Source organism: Nymphaea colorata, chromosome 5 (genome assembly GCF_008831285.2).
Source record: "Nymphaea colorata isolate Beijing-Zhang1983 chromosome 5, ASM883128v2, whole genome shotgun sequence".
Lineage (NCBI taxonomy): Eukaryota > Viridiplantae > Streptophyta > Magnoliopsida > Nymphaeales > Nymphaeaceae > Nymphaea > Nymphaea colorata.
Genome location: NC_045142.1, coordinates 22,555,396 through 22,573,615, shown reverse-complemented (window position 1 = coordinate 22,573,615; position 18,220 = coordinate 22,555,396). Strand labels below are relative to the sequence as shown.

The following is an 18,220-nucleotide window of genomic DNA, read 5'->3' as shown; positions in this document are numbered from 1 at the left end:
TTACTATGGTTCGAGTTCACATAGAGGTTGATGGAAGACTGGTGTCACTTGTAGTTTCTGAACTATGTAAGCTTGGTGGAGAGTTTGGCGTTGGATCAGGTGGATCGGCTGGATGAATATTGTATCGAGAGATCAATCATGTGGCATGCTTTATTGGAGATCATCATAGACATTTAGACATGGATCTGGTGTAGGGCTGGAACCAGATTCAGGGTGATCAGAAGTTGGCATGGTTCTATCACTTGAGGTCCCGATATCAACAAAGGATATAAAATCACTATCCATGACATCATCCTTATATAGAGAAGATGGATTTTTGAAAGGGAATGGGGTTTGAAACATTTGTAACCCTTATGAAATGTGTTATATCCAATAAATATACATGGAACAGATTTAGGGTCAAATTAGTTTTGAACATATCCTCTAAAATAAGCGAAGCACCTGCTGCCAAAGATATGCATGGTGGAATAATCAGGAATCCTTTTAAACAATATTGAGAAAGGTGACTGCATAGACAATGTTGAGGTGGGAAGCCTGTTCATAAGAAAAATAGCTGCTGAGAAGGCATCAATCCAAAATCTCTTTGGTGCGTTCGTATGAAAGAGCAACGTTAGACCCGATTCAGTGATAGAGCGATGCTTGCGCTCTGCTTTGCCATCTTGCTCGGGTGTCTAGGGGCAAGAATATTGCCGTTTCATTTAAAGGTTGTCGAGATATAATACGAAGCAGGAGCTTGTATATTCGCCACCTCCATCACTTTGGAAAATTTTTATTTTATTGTCAAATTGGTGCTCAACCATTTTGTGAAAATGAACAAAGGCATAAAAAAAATCAGATTTGTGTCTTAGTGAGAAAACCATGTGAAACAGATATTGCCATCGATAATTATAGCATAAAACCGATATTATTCTCAAGATATAACTGGTGCTGGTCCCCAAATATCACTGTGAATTTTTTTTAGTGGGAAAGAAACAATATCGTCTTTCTCAATAAAAGGCAATTTGCAAGATTTTCCTATTTGACAACTAGCACAAACCGAGAGAGAAATATTAGGTAAAACATCAATATGTTTTTGGTTTTTCAAAAAAGGGAGAACAACAGATTGAGGATGTCCCAAACGTGCATGCCAAAACTCTTCTGTCACTTGTCGGAAATGTGATGAAAAGAAAGCCTTATGATTGTTGTGATTGTTCACTGCATAAAGTCCGCCTTGTTCACTCCCTATTGCCATTACTATGCCCATCATTCTATCCTTTAGGGTGCATCGACCAGAGGTGACTTTGAAATCATATGGAAAATCGTTAGTCAATTTGCTAACATAAACGAGATCTTTAGTGAGGCATGGAACGTGGAGAACATCCTTAATAGAATGATTTGGAGAAATATCAGCCTGTCCAATGTGTGTAATTGGAATACGTTGCCCATTTCCAACAACAACTGTATCGTAGCCAAAATAAGGAGAGATGTTCTTAAGTTTACATGTGTCTCTTTTCATATGCGTTGTAGCTCCAGTATCGACTAGCCAGCCGAAATCTTGCGGATCATTAATTGTGAGAGCTGCGAGGGCTTGAGTGGCATCTTCTGCTTGGAAGGAATGATTAAATTGATTGTAACATTTCATCGCCGAGTAATTCTTTTAATTGCAAATTTGACATACGATACCTTTGGAAGAATTGGAGGAGTTGGCTGCGCCATCGAATTTTGGCGGTTGAGGAAGATTTGCATTGTATCCTGTTTGAGAAGGATTTGAATTGTATCCTGCTCCATTAGAGGGATTAAAGGTGTATCCCCCTCTATGTCCCCCTCTATTGTGTCGTCCTCACCCTCGGGAGACATGGTAAGTGCCCCGAGACCTGTTTTGCCCTTCACGTTGAGCATAGAAGGCAACTTGAGGTGAGGTATCTGAATTGAGAAATTTGTTTCTCACGTCTAGACTTTGCAACAAAGAGACCAATTCTTCATAAGAAGGTACTGGTGGTTTGAGCATAGCCATAACGAAAGGCTCATAGGCTTTTCATAATCGTTGGAGAAGCCAAAAGGCTTTTTCTTTGTCTCCAATAGATTTTCCAATAGCAGCCAAGTCGTCACATTTGGCTTTGAACTTGGCAACATATACTTCAAGGGTGTCGTTACCCTTTTTACATGTTGTAAGCTTGTGTGTGAGATGAAATCCCCGTTCTTGGGATTCCTGGGCAAAAGCATCAATAAGAGTGGACCAAATCTCTTGGGAAGAGTTAAATCCAAGAACTAAACCAAGGACATTTTCAGACAATGTACCAGTAATCCATCCCTCTATGAGGTGATCGGATCGATGCCATGATCAAAACTTGGGATTGGAGATCAACTGTTGCGCAACAGCAGGATCAACAATATGGCCTGGTGGAGCAGGAGAACCTACGACCACACTAGGAAAGGCTTTCTAGCTGTTTTTCACACTATTCATCCTATGTACATCAATACATTATATAGGGCAATGTGAAGCTGCATAAATTACCCTATAACTGATGAGAGATTTTTGGATACAATGATTTCATCAGTTTCTTTCTTTCCCTCTAATATTTCAATTTGAGAGACATGAGCCAATGCAGTGTCATTACGATCTTTCTTTTTCTCTTTTCTTCTTAACGTTTCATCAGGATCATTTTCTTTTTCTCCTTGCGTTTCAGTGTAAGAAACGTGGGCCAGATCAGGATCATTATGGCTGGCGCATGATAATCGATTGCTTCAATTTGATTTGCACCTTCCATTTGTTGGGGCCATTACTGAATGACGTTGCATAAGAAGATTTGTTTGATGCTGAGTGTGACATTGCACTTCCCATTTTCTGTTTTCATTTCGGTGAGACGTTGTAGTTGTGTTGGGAGTTTCAGAATTTGAGTGAAAACTTACATTTTGTTCCTTGCAGTTGTCGATGCGATAGCTGGATGTCGCAGTTGATTTGGGCATTACATTATTTGATTGAAAACTTTGGGTTGATCTCTCATGATTGTCGTGAGCCAGATTTAAACGGTTTTCTTTAATACAATAATATTATTATGACCTCTTTAGATTATTGGCTGCTAGAATGATATGTATAGAGGGATAAAATTTTGATATAGAAAGCATATTAAGATGGGTGCTTTGTTATACTACTTCATAAGTAAGAAGGTTCGGTCCTTCCAGTTTTCACTTTTCATCTATTCAAATCAGACCTTAGCAGGCAATATCTTGGATCATATAGATATGTAGCCCTCCACGTACCTCATGAAAAGGATCTAAGATGCCCCACCTAATGTTAGTCCATCAATTCGAGATCTAATTCCAGATTTTTTAGAGTGATATCTCATCCACATGAGGACAATGATGGTAGACAAAAGTGCAGTTTCTCTTCTCCACCGCTCTCTTTTCTTCATTCCTCTTCTTAGCCATGTGAACCTGCAGACCGGTCAATGCCGGATATGAGATCGAGTTGCCTGCACATCCTTATGGACTCACAAGTATACAGTACCATACCAAAAAAGATGGGGTTTTTGGCATTTTTCTATTTTTTTAATGAAGTAGTGTTAATTTTAGACTTTTTAACTTTTTCTTAACCTCTTTTTTAGCCTTTTAAAATGTTTCTGTTTTATTATATACAGGGAAAAAAGATGGGGGTTTGGGTACTTTTGAATTTTTTATTATATACAATGTAGAGACATAGCACACTATAATGTGACAATAGCCACAAGATTCAAGCCTTGAACTCCTTGAATATGAACAACCTTGCGGACCAGTTGCCATATGTACCTGGAGGCAATCAACCAATCGTTATTCAAGCAATTCCGAATGAAGCATGATTTAGACAATTCATCGTCAATCGCCCATTTTAAAAGACACAGATGTACTTTTATGGGTTTCTCCCAGTTTCCACTTGATTTTACATTTCACTCAGAGAAATTTACAAAATATTGACAAAGTAGCTCTCAGCATCGATCTCATCTCAAACTACAGAACCACATGGACCATCTAGAGTCCAGCATCTGCAGTTCGCCATCACCCATCGATGTTGAAAGCTTAGGCAACCATCACTGGAGTTGGTCAAAGAGGGAATCTGCAGTTTCTCCGATGCATCCCACCTCTTTGGTCATGTGAACCTGCCGAACTTAGGGATGTCAAAGGGTTGGGTTAGGTCTGACCAGGCTGACTCTTACCTAAATGAATGTGGGTGAACCGGATCTGGAAGAGCCTTCAGTTTTTTAACTTAAATTTTTTCAATCCAGACCAGACTGATTACCTTAGGGGCTGTATGACTGCAGTAACACATCGTTATTATTCTCCTAAATCTACCCAAAACAAAATGAGACACATTCATATAACACTGTAATAATTCTTATATGAATCTGTCTTATTTGCAACAATGTATTACTGTTGCCAAACAGCCTCTTAAGAACCTACTTTTATGTTAGAAAATGGACCAAGGGTTGAAAGTTTTTGTTGGGTTTTTGGATCTAGATATTAAACCAAATGTAAAACCACACCAAACCCAGAAGCAAAAAGTAGGTGAATATATGTTTGTATGTGTACGTATGTATTGTTCTTTTGTGTACTCGATGCTCCAATTGTTTAAACCATTAAAAATTAGTCTTTAAAAGAACTGTTAATTGTTGCTAAAAACACTAGGAACTGTTGCTATGAACATATCATAAACCATTGCTAATGCTCATTTTTGACAACTAGTTTTCAGTGATACATATATATATATATAGACTCAGGTCATCCAGACTTCAATTCAATTACAGCCACCGAATATAATGCATTGAGCACGTAAATAAATGCATTCCTCAGTACGAGTCCCTAAGTGATCCACTGTGAGATGTCGGAGGATTTCTCTATGCAAAGCTGGGTGAAGAAATTGAAGGATTATATATATATATATATATATATATAAAGAAAAAGAGATATAATATATGTGTGCTTTCCAAAACATAAACTGGTTTGACATTATACAAATCAACCTCTAGTTACTAAGGGTTTGTATGGGAGTCGATCTGCTGGCATCATGCCAAAGAATGTGGAAAAAAAAGAGAGTATAAAGATATGTATTTGGACCAAGTCGAGCCCCCGATACCCAACCCAGGCCAGCTATCTCTGCGAGTTTTTTTAACTGCCTAGTAGGTCAAATGGGTCCCAATTGTCCATCTGGTGCCTGGCCCAGTGCCTACCCTCAGAGTCAAGTCATAGTGTTTTGGCAGCATATATAGGACTTTTGCTAGGAAGTTCCCAATGATCTTGTGTGTGTGAGAGGTTTGCCATCATTGAGAACTTACTTGTCAGCTTATTAACATTTTGGGGTTATGCATTTGAAAGAACCAAACATGGATTTTTTGCACCCTTAGATATGATAAAAGTCATTCAGTGCATTAGTTTATAGTAATGTAATTAAAATATCATTAGACGCCATACAATGGAGCTAATTGGTCTTCACCTATAAAAATTAAAGACTACTTAAGATATTACTAGTACTTTTATATGGGACAATTCTAGCATGTCGAATAACCAGTGTTAGGTAATTATAAAGTTAAAAGTCTATAGTTGAAAGCACCACAAACTGTTGTTGAAATCACTACAAACTAGTATAAAAACACACTACCACAAACTATAAACCGTTGCTAATACCCCTTCAGTGTCTATATTTTAGCAAATAATTTTTTATTTTGAGCTATATGACCATATCTAGCATCCGTCAAATTTGAACCACACACTCACACATGTTCAAATTTGTCATATGTCAGATCTTTTCTCATTACTAAAAAAAAATCGGTCACTAAAGCATGCAGCTGTATTAGCAATAGTGTATCAGATAGTAATTATTTATGGCACCTTTAGGAATGGTTTATGGTGTTGTCAGTGACATATTTTAAATCTTTTAGTCGTCCAACATCCAGAAGATTAAAATGAATATATATGTACATTTGTATATTTAATATTTATTTATCTATATTTATACTTATATTTATATTTGCATTTATATTTATATTGGTTCTTCAAGAAAACGCTAATATTCAAAACGAATCTTGTTCTTACTAATTTTGCCTGTATTGCTAAAAATGACGCAAAGCTACAAAAATGCATGGGAGCTCCAACGCTGTGATGTATACCTTGTCCCTTCATTTGGGGCCAGAAATGCCACCACCTTCCTTGACCAGGAACTGTTCCGATGCAGTCGGGCTGGGTCTCCCCTTCCATTAATGACGAAAAAGAATACAAAGAATAAAAGAAACAAAAATAAAAATCAACAGAAAAAACACAATTAAGAACCAGCATCACTAAACCTCGACACTCTTGCTCACTCAGCAAAGAGATAGCCTCCAAAGACAAGTGATTTTTAACCACATTGAGGAAAACCTTCTTCTCAGTATTGAGAATACCAAAGAACCAGTGTCACTCTCTTAGTTCCTTGACATGAGAACTAAGAGCATGACAGTTTGTGATTAGAGTAACATGACAGTCTTCAGGAATCCTCTATGTAAGAACAGAATCCATAATTCTGATCATGTTTGAGAAAAGAAACCTTTGTACCACCGAGCTGGTTTTCCTGATTGGGGAGGAATTAAACCATAGTGAACCAGCCACTTTATAAACATTTGCAACACAAGCAGTGACCATTTCCATCCCCCACTGATCTCTTCTCTGACAATGGCAAAAAGGACTGAAAATTTTGGTTTGTAGCCAGTTATTTATTGCCTATTTTACATATTTTCCTTATTCTTGGTTATTCATGGTTGATCTTAAGCACCTCTTTAGCACCACCTGATTTTTTGGAACAGTATAGCTTCCAGACTGTGTTGTAGAAGCAGGCATTCCAACACCATCCGAATTCTTTACATGAGAACCCCTTCCTCCACCACCAGTTCCAGATAGAGAAATAGTCTATTCTATGGAATTTATCAACCATGAATAGATGTATTGCTAAATGTTCATAGCATAAGTATCCCATAAATTACAGGTGACCATGAATTCTAGATTTTTGGCTCACACACTTTACAGGTTTACGATTTTCTTTAGAACAAAGAAAATCTGCACTTTGCATGAGCCTAAATTGAAGGCAATCTCCAATGCATTGAACATGTCTCCATAGATTTCGCTCAATGTGGTGCTGTATTAGCATTTCCTTAACAGACTTCCGAAGGAAAGGTTCTGCCTCCCCAAATAGATCCAATGGAATCTGCTTGAGTAAAACATCCCCGTAGGTCTGTCCAGAACTTAGTAAGCTCTCCATTCATCACCTTTCAAGTAACAGATTAGAACCCACCCAAGAGAAGAAATATTGGGAAACATTTCCACATACCAACTTTTCCTACTCAAATATTTCTTCATGCATAGTGAGTCCCATATGCCCTTGTGAAAAATTAATGTACATCCTAGAAGCAACAGGTTAGCTTCATTGACCTCTTAAATTTTATAATACCCAGCCCACCTTCCTATTTTTGAAAAGTCAAGACATTCCAGGCATTTAAATGGGGCTCACCTGCGTCTGACTGTTCCTATAAAAACCTGCACATAATCTGTTCTATTTTCTAAATGACACCAAGAGGGCACTTGAACACCAACATCCAGTAAATATGAAGTGCTTCTAATACTGATTTGATCAAGCAGATCCTACCTGCATAGGAAAGTAGCATTCGTTTCCAGGCATTTAAATGGGGCTTACCTGCGTCTGACTTCCTATAAAAAACTGCACATAATCTGTTCTATTTTCTTAATGACACCAAGAGGGCACTTGAACAGCAGCATCCAGTAAATACGAAGTGCTTCTAATACTGATTTGATCAAGCAGATCCTACCTGCATAGGAAAGTAGCATTCGTTTTCATAAACTTAGTCTACTTTGCATTTTTAAAACAATAAGAATCAGATCAACGTTCTCAAATTCGTTGGCTTGGGAGGGAGACCAAACTATCGAGTAGGAAAGAGAAGAACTCATTACAAATACTTGCAATCTTGCTTTGGCCCATATTGAAAGAGAAGAATGCTGATTTTTGAAGGTTAATCATCATTCTAGCATGGAGATCAAATAGGAAAAAGAAAGCCATTCTTGAAGGCTTTTAAGAAAATCAAGATGTCATCAGCGTAGATTGTAGAAAAAAGTCCCTCTACGCCTCTTCCAATATGTGGGACTTCAATCATTCTTCTTTCCATTGCAGCTTGCAATGTACGTGAAAATATTTTCATGACAATGAAGAATAAAAATGAAGATTAAGGGTATCCTTTTTGCAGACCATGAGAATATCCAAAGTATTCACCTTGATGGTCATTAATCACAAGAGCATAAAAAGCATTTGTCACTACTGTCATTACTCTTTGAGTCCAAATAGGATAAAATCCCAAATGCAACATGGCAGCCTGTAAGAAAGTCCAAGTGACCCTGTCATATGCTTTTGATAGGTCTATCTTCAACATAAGCTAATAGGCCCTTAGACATTGCGTATACCATCTCAAGCACAAGAAGGAGAGATTGATGGATGTTTCTATCTTTCAAAAAACCACCTTGCATGTTGGAAATGACCCACTTTAGTACCTTCTTCATTCTCGAAATCATGATTCTGAAAATAAATTTCAGTACACTAGTTGCTTAACAAATTGTAAACCAAATTTAAGAATTAAGATTATATGATTTCTGCCTAGTTTCTTAACAAACTTTCCTTTCTAAAAAAAATCTCTAATTGCGACTGTGATATTAGTCCTTACCATGTCCCAATTATTTTGAAAGAACGAATTCGGAAACCCATCCAGACCTGGTGCACTATTGGAGTTGGCACCCATAACAGCCTATTACACTTCCTCATCTGAAATGGGACTTTTGTCTGTTAAGTTTTCTTTTATAAATATGCAGTGGCCAACAGCAAGCTGATCCATAATCATTTTTGTTGAGTTGTCACTGGTAATAAATCTTTAAAAATAAAAAGTACATGCTGAAAGAATTTTATCCTCCTCATAAAACTCCCCATCATCCATCTTCATGTGCAAGAGTCCATTTTTTTGGACATTTTCTTGAACATAGCATGAAATAGTTTGCTGTTATTATCCGCTTCTTTTAGCCATGATAACCTAACTTATTTTTTCTAACAAATTTCTTCATCTCAGAGAGCATCCGTAAGAAAACTTCTAATATGATTTTCAGAAGTGGACCAGCTATGAGAGCCAATATCTTGCCTCTTATAAATTTCAATAAGATCCTTTTGAAGTATGCTAATTCTGGTATCAACTTTATCGGTTCTATACTTACTCCAATTACTTATTCATGGTCGTACTCTATTCCGTTTTGCCAGAAGTTTAAGCATTATGCATCGTCTACACTCCACTCTCCATGATCTTGTAATAATGACCTTACAACTAGGTTAACACTCTTAATAAAGGAAGTAGTTAAATCTTTGTCTTCTCCTGCATGCGGTTTTAAAGATATTTAATTTACATGTAAAAGAGAAGCGCCGAGTGGTCTGAAGAACTTCTTGGTTCTACCAAAAGCTGCCCGCAATATCCAACTTGCTCAATCCAAGAATTGTTAAAAAACATCTATCTAATTTGCTTTGAACCAGCCCTGTCGGGCTGCAGAGATTGGTTCAAGTGAATGCTCTGTTTTTGTCCACAATTTCCCTTAGTCCAGCATCTTGAATGAATCCATTGAATGCTAAACAAGCTTGTCTAGCAGGGGCAGGACAATTTTTCAGACTCCTTACAAACTGAATTAAGATCTTTCATGATAATACTAACTTTTGTTTATTGGCAATAATGATATCTAACATAACCGATTGGTCTTTGCGAATTCTAAAGTCAGGGTGAAGATTCACCCCTATTGTATCAAAGTTGAGATTGGAAGCGTTATGAATAAACAAAAATCCATCTAAAATTTATTGAATTTGCAACTGGTCAATCTAAAATCAGCCTGTCTCTAAGCACAGACAATTATGGCCCAATTAAGATTTGTATCAATATTAGATTCAAAGCAAAACTCCTTGTAGCGATTGCAAAAAGATTTGAAGTTGTCCGCAATCAACATGATATCGAAACATGAAAACGATCTCAAGTTGATGAGATCTCATCCATTTGCCAAAATCTATCTAGATTGTTAGATTATGAAGTCCTCTAACATTCTAACTATCAAACTTCATTTGATGGGAATTGGCAACTCCTATGATTCAATCATCTAACAAGTAATCTAGTTAATTTGCTATTTATTTTAAATGTGCATTTGTCAGTGTGAATTCAAATTTTGTTTTGAAATTTTCTACGAACCCTATTTTGATTTTCTGGTCCATGAAATGCATGGAAGTACAAAAAATTGGGATGTGGCTAGAGCCTTTGGGGGAGTCATACGTGGGCTGGCGTAGGCAGTTGCCCACATGGTCCTATAAACTTTCTTTATTTTCATTTTTACATATGCATTCAACTACTTGCTTCTTTATATACATCAGTGACCCTATAGGTATGAGATTCTTTAAATTAGTGCCCCTAAGTCCAACATTTCTAACTCTAGCTGCGACTGACCATGGTTGGAGGTGGAACTAACTACAGCTAGCTAGATGATAAAATAATGAAGTGTCTGATAATTGATTGTATTAAGCTTTTTCTTAATCATGTAAAACATATGTTACCAATTGGTAGCTTCGCCGTTGACCATCAGTGTCAAAAACTCAAGCAGCATTGATTGAAGAAATCAACAAGCGACATCCCATGACAATGCTGGTGGCTAAAGTTCAGTTTCTCCTCCTCCACCACCGTTCCCTCCTCATTCTTCTTGACTTTTATTTGAATCCCTTGAATATTCAGGAATGACCCGGCCAATCTGTTTTCAGTCGACCTGATCGGATCATATGAAAATCCCATCAAAGGATCTGTAATGGCCCACCAAGCAGGAAAGATGCCATGATCTTTGAGAAAATTGATTTCTCACTACATGGATAAGGTCGCGCTAACCCGTCAACTTGTAACCTCAACCTCATCTTAGTGGCAGTACCAAATTTTTTTGACTGATCATCACTTGCTCATGTGGGCACCAACTGGTAAAATGTTACAATATTGGCTGGTGTCTATAAATTAGTGACATAGACAGTGGATTAAATTATTTATTTGATATCTCAATAAAGTAAGGGGCTCCCTCGGCAGTTTCCCAGCAAAAAAATTACCTACTTGATATCAAAAGCAGTGGCTGCCAGATGGGCATGCGGACCAATTACATTATGATAGTTGAATATATATGTTAGGTACCGGAAGACTATTTGTTACGCTTAGAACATGATAACTCGATTGCAAGATAATCTAAGCAAGGTTATCATTTGAGGGCAATGAGTTTCCAATTTGATCATGTGGGTGCTATAATAGTGCAACTAGGGTGGAACCACTATGCTAGTTGATGGACATTTGGCTCTCTTCACATGGGCATGGGCATTCCAGCAGGATTTTCAGTTTTCACTCAAATTGTGAGTGACATCCTGCTCATCTAAAATTAGAGCTTTATATGGTCGGAACTGGTTATGTTTACACCTCTATGCATGAAAAATTGTGCATAGCGGTGTGTAACAACCAAAATACCGTGTCTAAATGAAAAAAAAGGACTTTCAGAATGACAAAAAGAGTTTTGAAAAAGTAAAGATTCCCCCTTTTGTTTTCCTTTGGTATATATTTGCATGTACAACCTTATGCACGCAACTTGATATAAATACATGTTATTTTTTGTTCCCAAGAAAGAGATCAGGATAGGAATATGCCCCCATAAAAGGCATATGAGAAACATCAAATGGATAAGCTTGTGTTAACCTGCTAACTTCTAATCTGAACCTCTTATTTAGTGGCAGTACCAAAATTTTTGAGTGAACATCACTTGAGTCACTGACCTCAGTTTGATAGTGCCCATGTGGGCACTATGATGTGATTGGAACTGAGTCCAGCTTTATCACAATATAATTTTTGATTAACTGGTAAAATGTTACAATATTAGCTGGTGTCAAGTCTGAATCCTGGGGTTGGTTTGGTTTGGTTTTCAGCTTGCTTTAAATGGAGTAGATCAGCTTAGTTGTGGTTAAGCCAAGTTAGTAGGCTATTGAGCCAATTCTAGGATCTCCAAAGATTTAAATTTGGATTTATCATAATATATTTTTTGACTAACTGGTATTGGCAAATATGATGCACACCGACCCACCGTTAGCTCCGCTACTGCCCTTCTTACAACATAGTTCCCTCACAAAATGTTACAATGCTAGCTGGTGTCCAGAAATTAGTGACATAGACAGTGGATTAATTACTTTCAATTATTTATTTAATTACTTGTTTGATATTTCAATAAAGCGAGGGGCTTCCTCGACAGTTTCCCAGCAAAAAATTACCTACTTGATATCACAAGCAGTTGGTGCAGGAGGGGCATGCAGACCAATTACATTATTATAGTTGAATAAAATGTTAGGTAATAGAAGACTATATATGTTACACTTAGAACATGATAACTCGATTGTAAGATAATCTAACCAAGGTTATCATTTGAGAGCAATGTGCTCTTTCACTGGGCAGCAAAGAAATGACAATAGAAGCAAGAAAGAGGAGAAAGAAAAAGGAACGACAATACAACCTTTCTCTTTCTCCTGGCCTTGTTTGTCTTCGAGTTAGTTGGCCCTAGAGACTTTGGTTGTTTTTGGTGGTGGCTTGTCTTCCGTTTAGTTGATGTATTGGAGGCCGTGTATCTCTTTTGTATCCATCACCAAATCCTCCTCTGGGGTTTCTGGTCCAGCAGAATGACCTTCTTCTTTGAGAAAATAACGTGGCAATTAAGATATTTTGGTTAGTTTGCTAACCAATAGTACAGTATTCGGAAATTTCTGTAACATAAGAGATGTGCTGTATTTGTTAACAAGAAGCAAATGTCTGATTCCTTTTACTGAAGTTGTATATTCATCTGCCATCTTTTACTGATATTCTACCTGGACCACTGGCCCTTCGCAAGTCTAAGTGACGATGACTTCTTTGGCACACATGGTTATGTATCTTCTAGTGAAAGATTTGGAAAATTCGCAATGAAGTCTTCTTTCATAACAAACGTTTTGATTTCCACCATTCATTGCAAACCCTCCAAACAGAGCTTTTTAGGTATCGTGAAGGCTTTTTGGCTATCGGATTGGTTCCTCACTTCTTCTCTACTGTTTAGTCCTTTTTTTAGGTTGTACTCTGGCATCCAATACTCTTTGGATGTTTTTAGTTTCATTTAATACAAGCTCTCTCTCTCTCTCTCTCCCTCGTGTGTGTGTGTGTGTGTGCGTGCATATATATAATTATACATATAAGTTGACAAAAGAACATACCACTTAGGTAAGGGACAAAGCCACTCCTATTTAAATTCCTTTTTTTTTTGTAATTTATCAGTGTCTTAAAATATATTTGGTGATAAACGTATATTAAGTTACTTATTTTTTATTTTATTAATATACCATAATAAAGGAATGGCTCTTATAACATAAAAATTTGAACAGTAGAAAAAAACACATTTGAATAGTAGAAAAAAACACTTTTTTATAAAAGTAGTTTGGACTTAAACATTATTTTGATTAAATTAGTGTTTATAATGAACACAATAAGGGATTCACATTTTGTTCAAACACTTTTTAGCACAAATGTAAGAGGTCTGTTGGTTTTTGTTTGTTGCAGAAGTAATATATATATATATATATATATGTGTGTGTGTGTGTGGGTACGTGTGTGTGGGTACGTGTGTGCACAACTTATAAACACACACACACACACACACACACACACATATATATATATTTGTATATGTAATTTTCAATGACATTGGTGTCTCTTTTATAGCAAAAAAGATTGACAAAAGTCCTATCATGTAAATTAATTGTTTTTATTCATCAAGGTGGTTCCCCTCTTTTTCTACTTCTCCACCACTGAAAGTGAAAGTGTTGTGGAAGAAAGAAATAAAGTGACAGCTCCATTCCTTTTGAGTTCTTATGCATGTCTAGAGAGAGGGAGAAAGAGCAAACAGAAAGATGGGAATTCATTCCAGCAATAGCTAGTGACGATCGATGACCATGAAGATTCATGAGGACCATGGTGTAGGTACTGTGAATAGCTTTAAAATAAGGAAGGGAAGTTGGTTGACCAAGGTGGGGCATCTTTCACATGTGGTTTCATTAGCATATCAGTTTCCTATATGATTTTGTTGTGATGCTGATTTGTGTTGAAGTCGATGATATAAGAGAATTCCTACATAAAAAAGGACGAAAAGTTGTGGAAACTTGTTCTTCTGCTTGAAGAGTTATATTTAGCAATTGGTGAATCATATAAAAAAGACGGTCAACTGCTTCTGATGTAACAGTTTTGGATTTTTTCTTGTTGTCACGGTTCATAATTCCTGTTCTTCCATAGCCACCATAATGCTAGGGGAAACACAATCTTCCAACTTCACATAAGTATTTTGATTTGAGCCTTTTTATTCCACCTCTACATCTGCGTCATTGCCACCAAGTCCAAAGGGTGGTTCCTCTCTTTTTTGACTTGCCTACCACTGAAAGTGAAAGTGTGGTGGAAGAAAAAAATAAAGTAACAGCTCCATGCCTTTTGAGTTTTCGTGCATGTAGAGAGAGAGAGAGAGAGAAAGAGATGGGAATTACCTGTTTTATTCTTATTTTATTCTCCCAAGTACTTTTGTAGGAAATGGAACATGGATTAAACAATGCGCCAACCTGTTAAGTTCAAAGAAAAAAGACACAAAAATGCAGTTGGCCTCATAGAGGTGTAATCTGTCATGACATAACGAAGATGGTTGAACTTTTCTTCAGAATAAAAAGAATGGTGAAGAGGTTTAACAACACTTTGATTGTTCTGATTCTCAAGATAAAAGGAGCTACAAGTGTACTCCAGTAGTGACCTATTTCCACATGTAACTTCTTATATAAGGTCATTTCAATGGTGGTCGCTCTTAGGGAGGATTGAGGCAATGCAAATGCAATCCCATCTGGCCTTATCTTTTCAATGGTGGTGACCTATTCTATCACCTGTTTGGATGGAGAGAAAGTAGGATAAAAAGGAAACAAATGGAAAGGGAAAGAAAGGAATTGGGAAGAAAAGGACAAGAAAGAAAATGGAAGGAAACATATCATTATAAAATTGCAGATGTCCAACCAAGCACTACTAGATTTACCTAAGCTTAACCATTGGAAGATGCTACCAACTTTTCTTCATTGTGATGGTTACTGGTTAAACAAAGGAATACGTGACTCAGTTGGGCCACATGTTTCTTTTCTCCACAATTTCCAAATCCAAATCCTTCACTTCATCAGCAGCAACCTTTCAGCGCTCACCATGGCTGCCTTCTTCTCCTCTATAGCATTCTGCCTCCTCCTCCAGCTGCCCCTACTTGCAGTGCTACCTAACCCTGCCAGCATCTTTGCTTTCAGACCTCTCCGCTTCTCCATAGACCTCATTCATCGAAACTCATCACTCTCTCCTCTCTATGACCCCTCATTCACTCTAGCTCAATGAGCCGAGCAGGCAGCTCTGCGCTCCATGTTGCACTCCCGCCGCATCACTTCACAGTTTGGCAATACCACCAGCATGATCTCCAGCCCCATGATGCCTGGTCCCAGTGAGTTTCTTGTGAAACTCTCGCTAGGTGCCCCATCCAGCCTGTACTGGGGCACTATGGACACTGGTAGCGACCTCATATGGATAACATGCCGCCATTGTGACAACTGAACGTCCAAACACCAATGTTTGATCCAGTTCAGTCATCCACCTACAAGAACCAGAGATGCCCCACCAGCTTTCGCACGATATTGCCCCAGTATGGTTGCACCAGCAACCAACTTTGCTGGTTCAGATATTCCTATGGAGACAAATCCACCATGCAAGGCATTCTAGCCTCCGAGACACTCTTGTTTGACGATGGTGCCGGCAATGGCAAGCTTCCAGGAATTGTCTTTGGTCGCATTCATAGTGAATGCAATCCAAATCCTGCCTTGCTTAAAGTTCCTGGCCTTGTTGGCCTCGGCGGTGGTCCTCTCCCGCTTGTTAATCAGATTGGCTCTTTTATTGATAAGAAATTTGCTTATTGTCTTCCTCCCTATAGCAACGAAAACAATTCCCTGGGACAGCTCAAATTTGGCAAGGACACAGAGTTTTCAGGCAAGGAAGAAGTTCAAGAAACTCCGATGGCACCAGGTGGTTCTCAGGGCACGTATTATGTTCTCAATGTAACTGACATAGGCGTCAGGGACAACAGACTCAACATACAATTTGGTGGTTCAAAGATGACTGCATTGTTGGGAGATGCCAGATTGATCATCGTAGACTCGGGCACCACGCTCACTTTTCTTGCTAAAGATGCATATGGTCAAGTAGAAAATGCGGTGGCTAATGTCATAAACCATGAACACTTCTATCATCCTGAGAAAGATTTACTTTGTTACCATGTACAAAATAATGGTGATGCATATGAAGGGTTGCCGGAGATGACCTTTCATTTCGCTAATGCAGACTGGAAGCTGCCACCTTCAAACATCTTTGTAATGTTTACAAGTGGAATCGCCTGCTTAGCCATTGAAGCAGAGAGATGCCCATGTCTGAGATGAAGGGTTGCCGGAGATGACCTTTCATTTCGCTAATGCAGACTGGAAGCTGCCACCTTCAAATATCTTTGTAATTTTTACAAGTGGAATCACCTGCTTAGCCATTGAAAGCAGAGAGATGCCCATGTTCGGGAATGCTGCACAGCAGAACATGCATGTCAAGTATGATATGGGCAACGGACTGCTTTCTTTTGCACCAACTGAATGTACCCAGGGCTAAGGTTATATATATATATATATATATATATATATATATGTTAGTTTCTGTTGTGATGATCATTGTGGTTCTCTGTATTGGTCTACTATTGGCAGCTTCAGATGCTGCTTAATTGTGTTTTATATCAATGGGAAGTCTGAGTGCCATGTAGTCGATGGTGTTACTTTTCCATGTTCAATAAATATATGATTTTTGTTTTAAAGATGTTTCCCCTCCGTTTAAGCTTAAAGATTAATTTTGAATATTAGCTACCGCTTTAAGAGTTGTTATTGCCCACAATCCTGTTGCTAATAAGTATTTGTTACAGTCAAAGCTCCATCACTACAAGTCCTCTTGCCTAAACTATCATCGATGAAAGTGGCCATGGAATGTGCCAATACTTTATTGTAACTTTTACAATGGAATTTTCCATCGTATAATGCAATGTGTTCTGTGTGATGGTTATATATGTCGTTTAATACTTGAGAGTCAAGTCATATTTAGTACTTGGAAAATCATTTTAAAAAGATGACCAATTGCTTCTGATGTAACAGATTTGGATTTTTTGTTGTCATGTGTTGAAATGGGAGAAAGAAAGAGAACCAAGAAACAAACACTGATTTCTACTTGGTTCGGTTCATAGACCTATATCCACGATGAATGCCAGGGCAGCTGCTCCTTTAATTTTCTTTGTTTCCTCACTTTGCTTTACAAGTATATATAAGATACATGAGGAATGCAAAAAACAATGCATGTGATTGTTGGTAGGCTTTACATACAAAACTCGAAATTATCGTGGAAAGAATGTTGCTAACGTATATTGCAGCAATTCTTCCTACGTTCAAATTGATTTCAATAAGGCAAGAATGAGAATGATCCGTTGAGCATGCAGCACTGGACGTAACGCCCACTTTCAACACTTCCCTTCAAGTGGGGCGTAGAGATTCAAACAGCCCACTTGCTTTTAATATCGTCAAATTGCTTTGTCGGAAGTTCTTTAGTAAACCCATCGGCCAGCTGCTCTGTGCTCCTAGTATATGGAATTTCAATATCTCCTTTTTAGAACTTTTCACGTACATAATGACAATCAATTTCTCTGTGTTTGGTATGTTCATGAAAATTTGAATTTGCAGCTACATGAATTGCAGCTTGATTGTCACAGTGCATAGGAATAGTAGAGTTGATAACAAATCCAAGCTCTTAGATGAGTGATTTTATTCAAGTGTGCTCACTTGAGGTAGTCGCCATTGCCCTGTATTATGCCTCGGCACTGGATCTAAAAATAATATGTTGTTTCTTGCTTTTCCAAGAAACCAGGTTTTCACCAACATAAACGCAATAATTTGTCATAGATCTTTTATCTGAAGCACCGGCTTAGTTTGCATCCGTGTAACATCGTATATTAACATTCCCATTCACTTTGTACCACAAAACTTGCCCTGGAGTCT

General features: G+C 37.8%; 1 protein-coding gene across 1 annotated transcript; it reads left to right on the top strand.

Moving 5' to 3' along the window:
- Positions 1 to 15,718: 15,718 nt before the first annotated feature.
- LOC116255254 (aspartic proteinase CDR1-like) lies at positions 15,719 to 16,905 on the top strand. Its single transcript, XM_031631028.1, has 2 exons — positions 15,719 to 16,433; positions 16,889 to 16,905. The coding sequence occupies exons 1-2, from the start codon at positions 15,719 to 15,721 to the stop codon at positions 16,903 to 16,905; spliced, it is 732 nt and encodes a 243-aa protein (XP_031486888.1).
- The last annotated feature ends 1,315 nt before the right edge of the window (positions 16,906 to 18,220 follow it).

Excerpts from the sequence above, each read along its gene's own strand:
- LOC116255254 (XM_031631028.1), top strand. The coding sequence starts at position 15,719 with ATGTTTGATCCAGTTCAGTCATCCACCTACAAGAACCAGAGATGCCCC.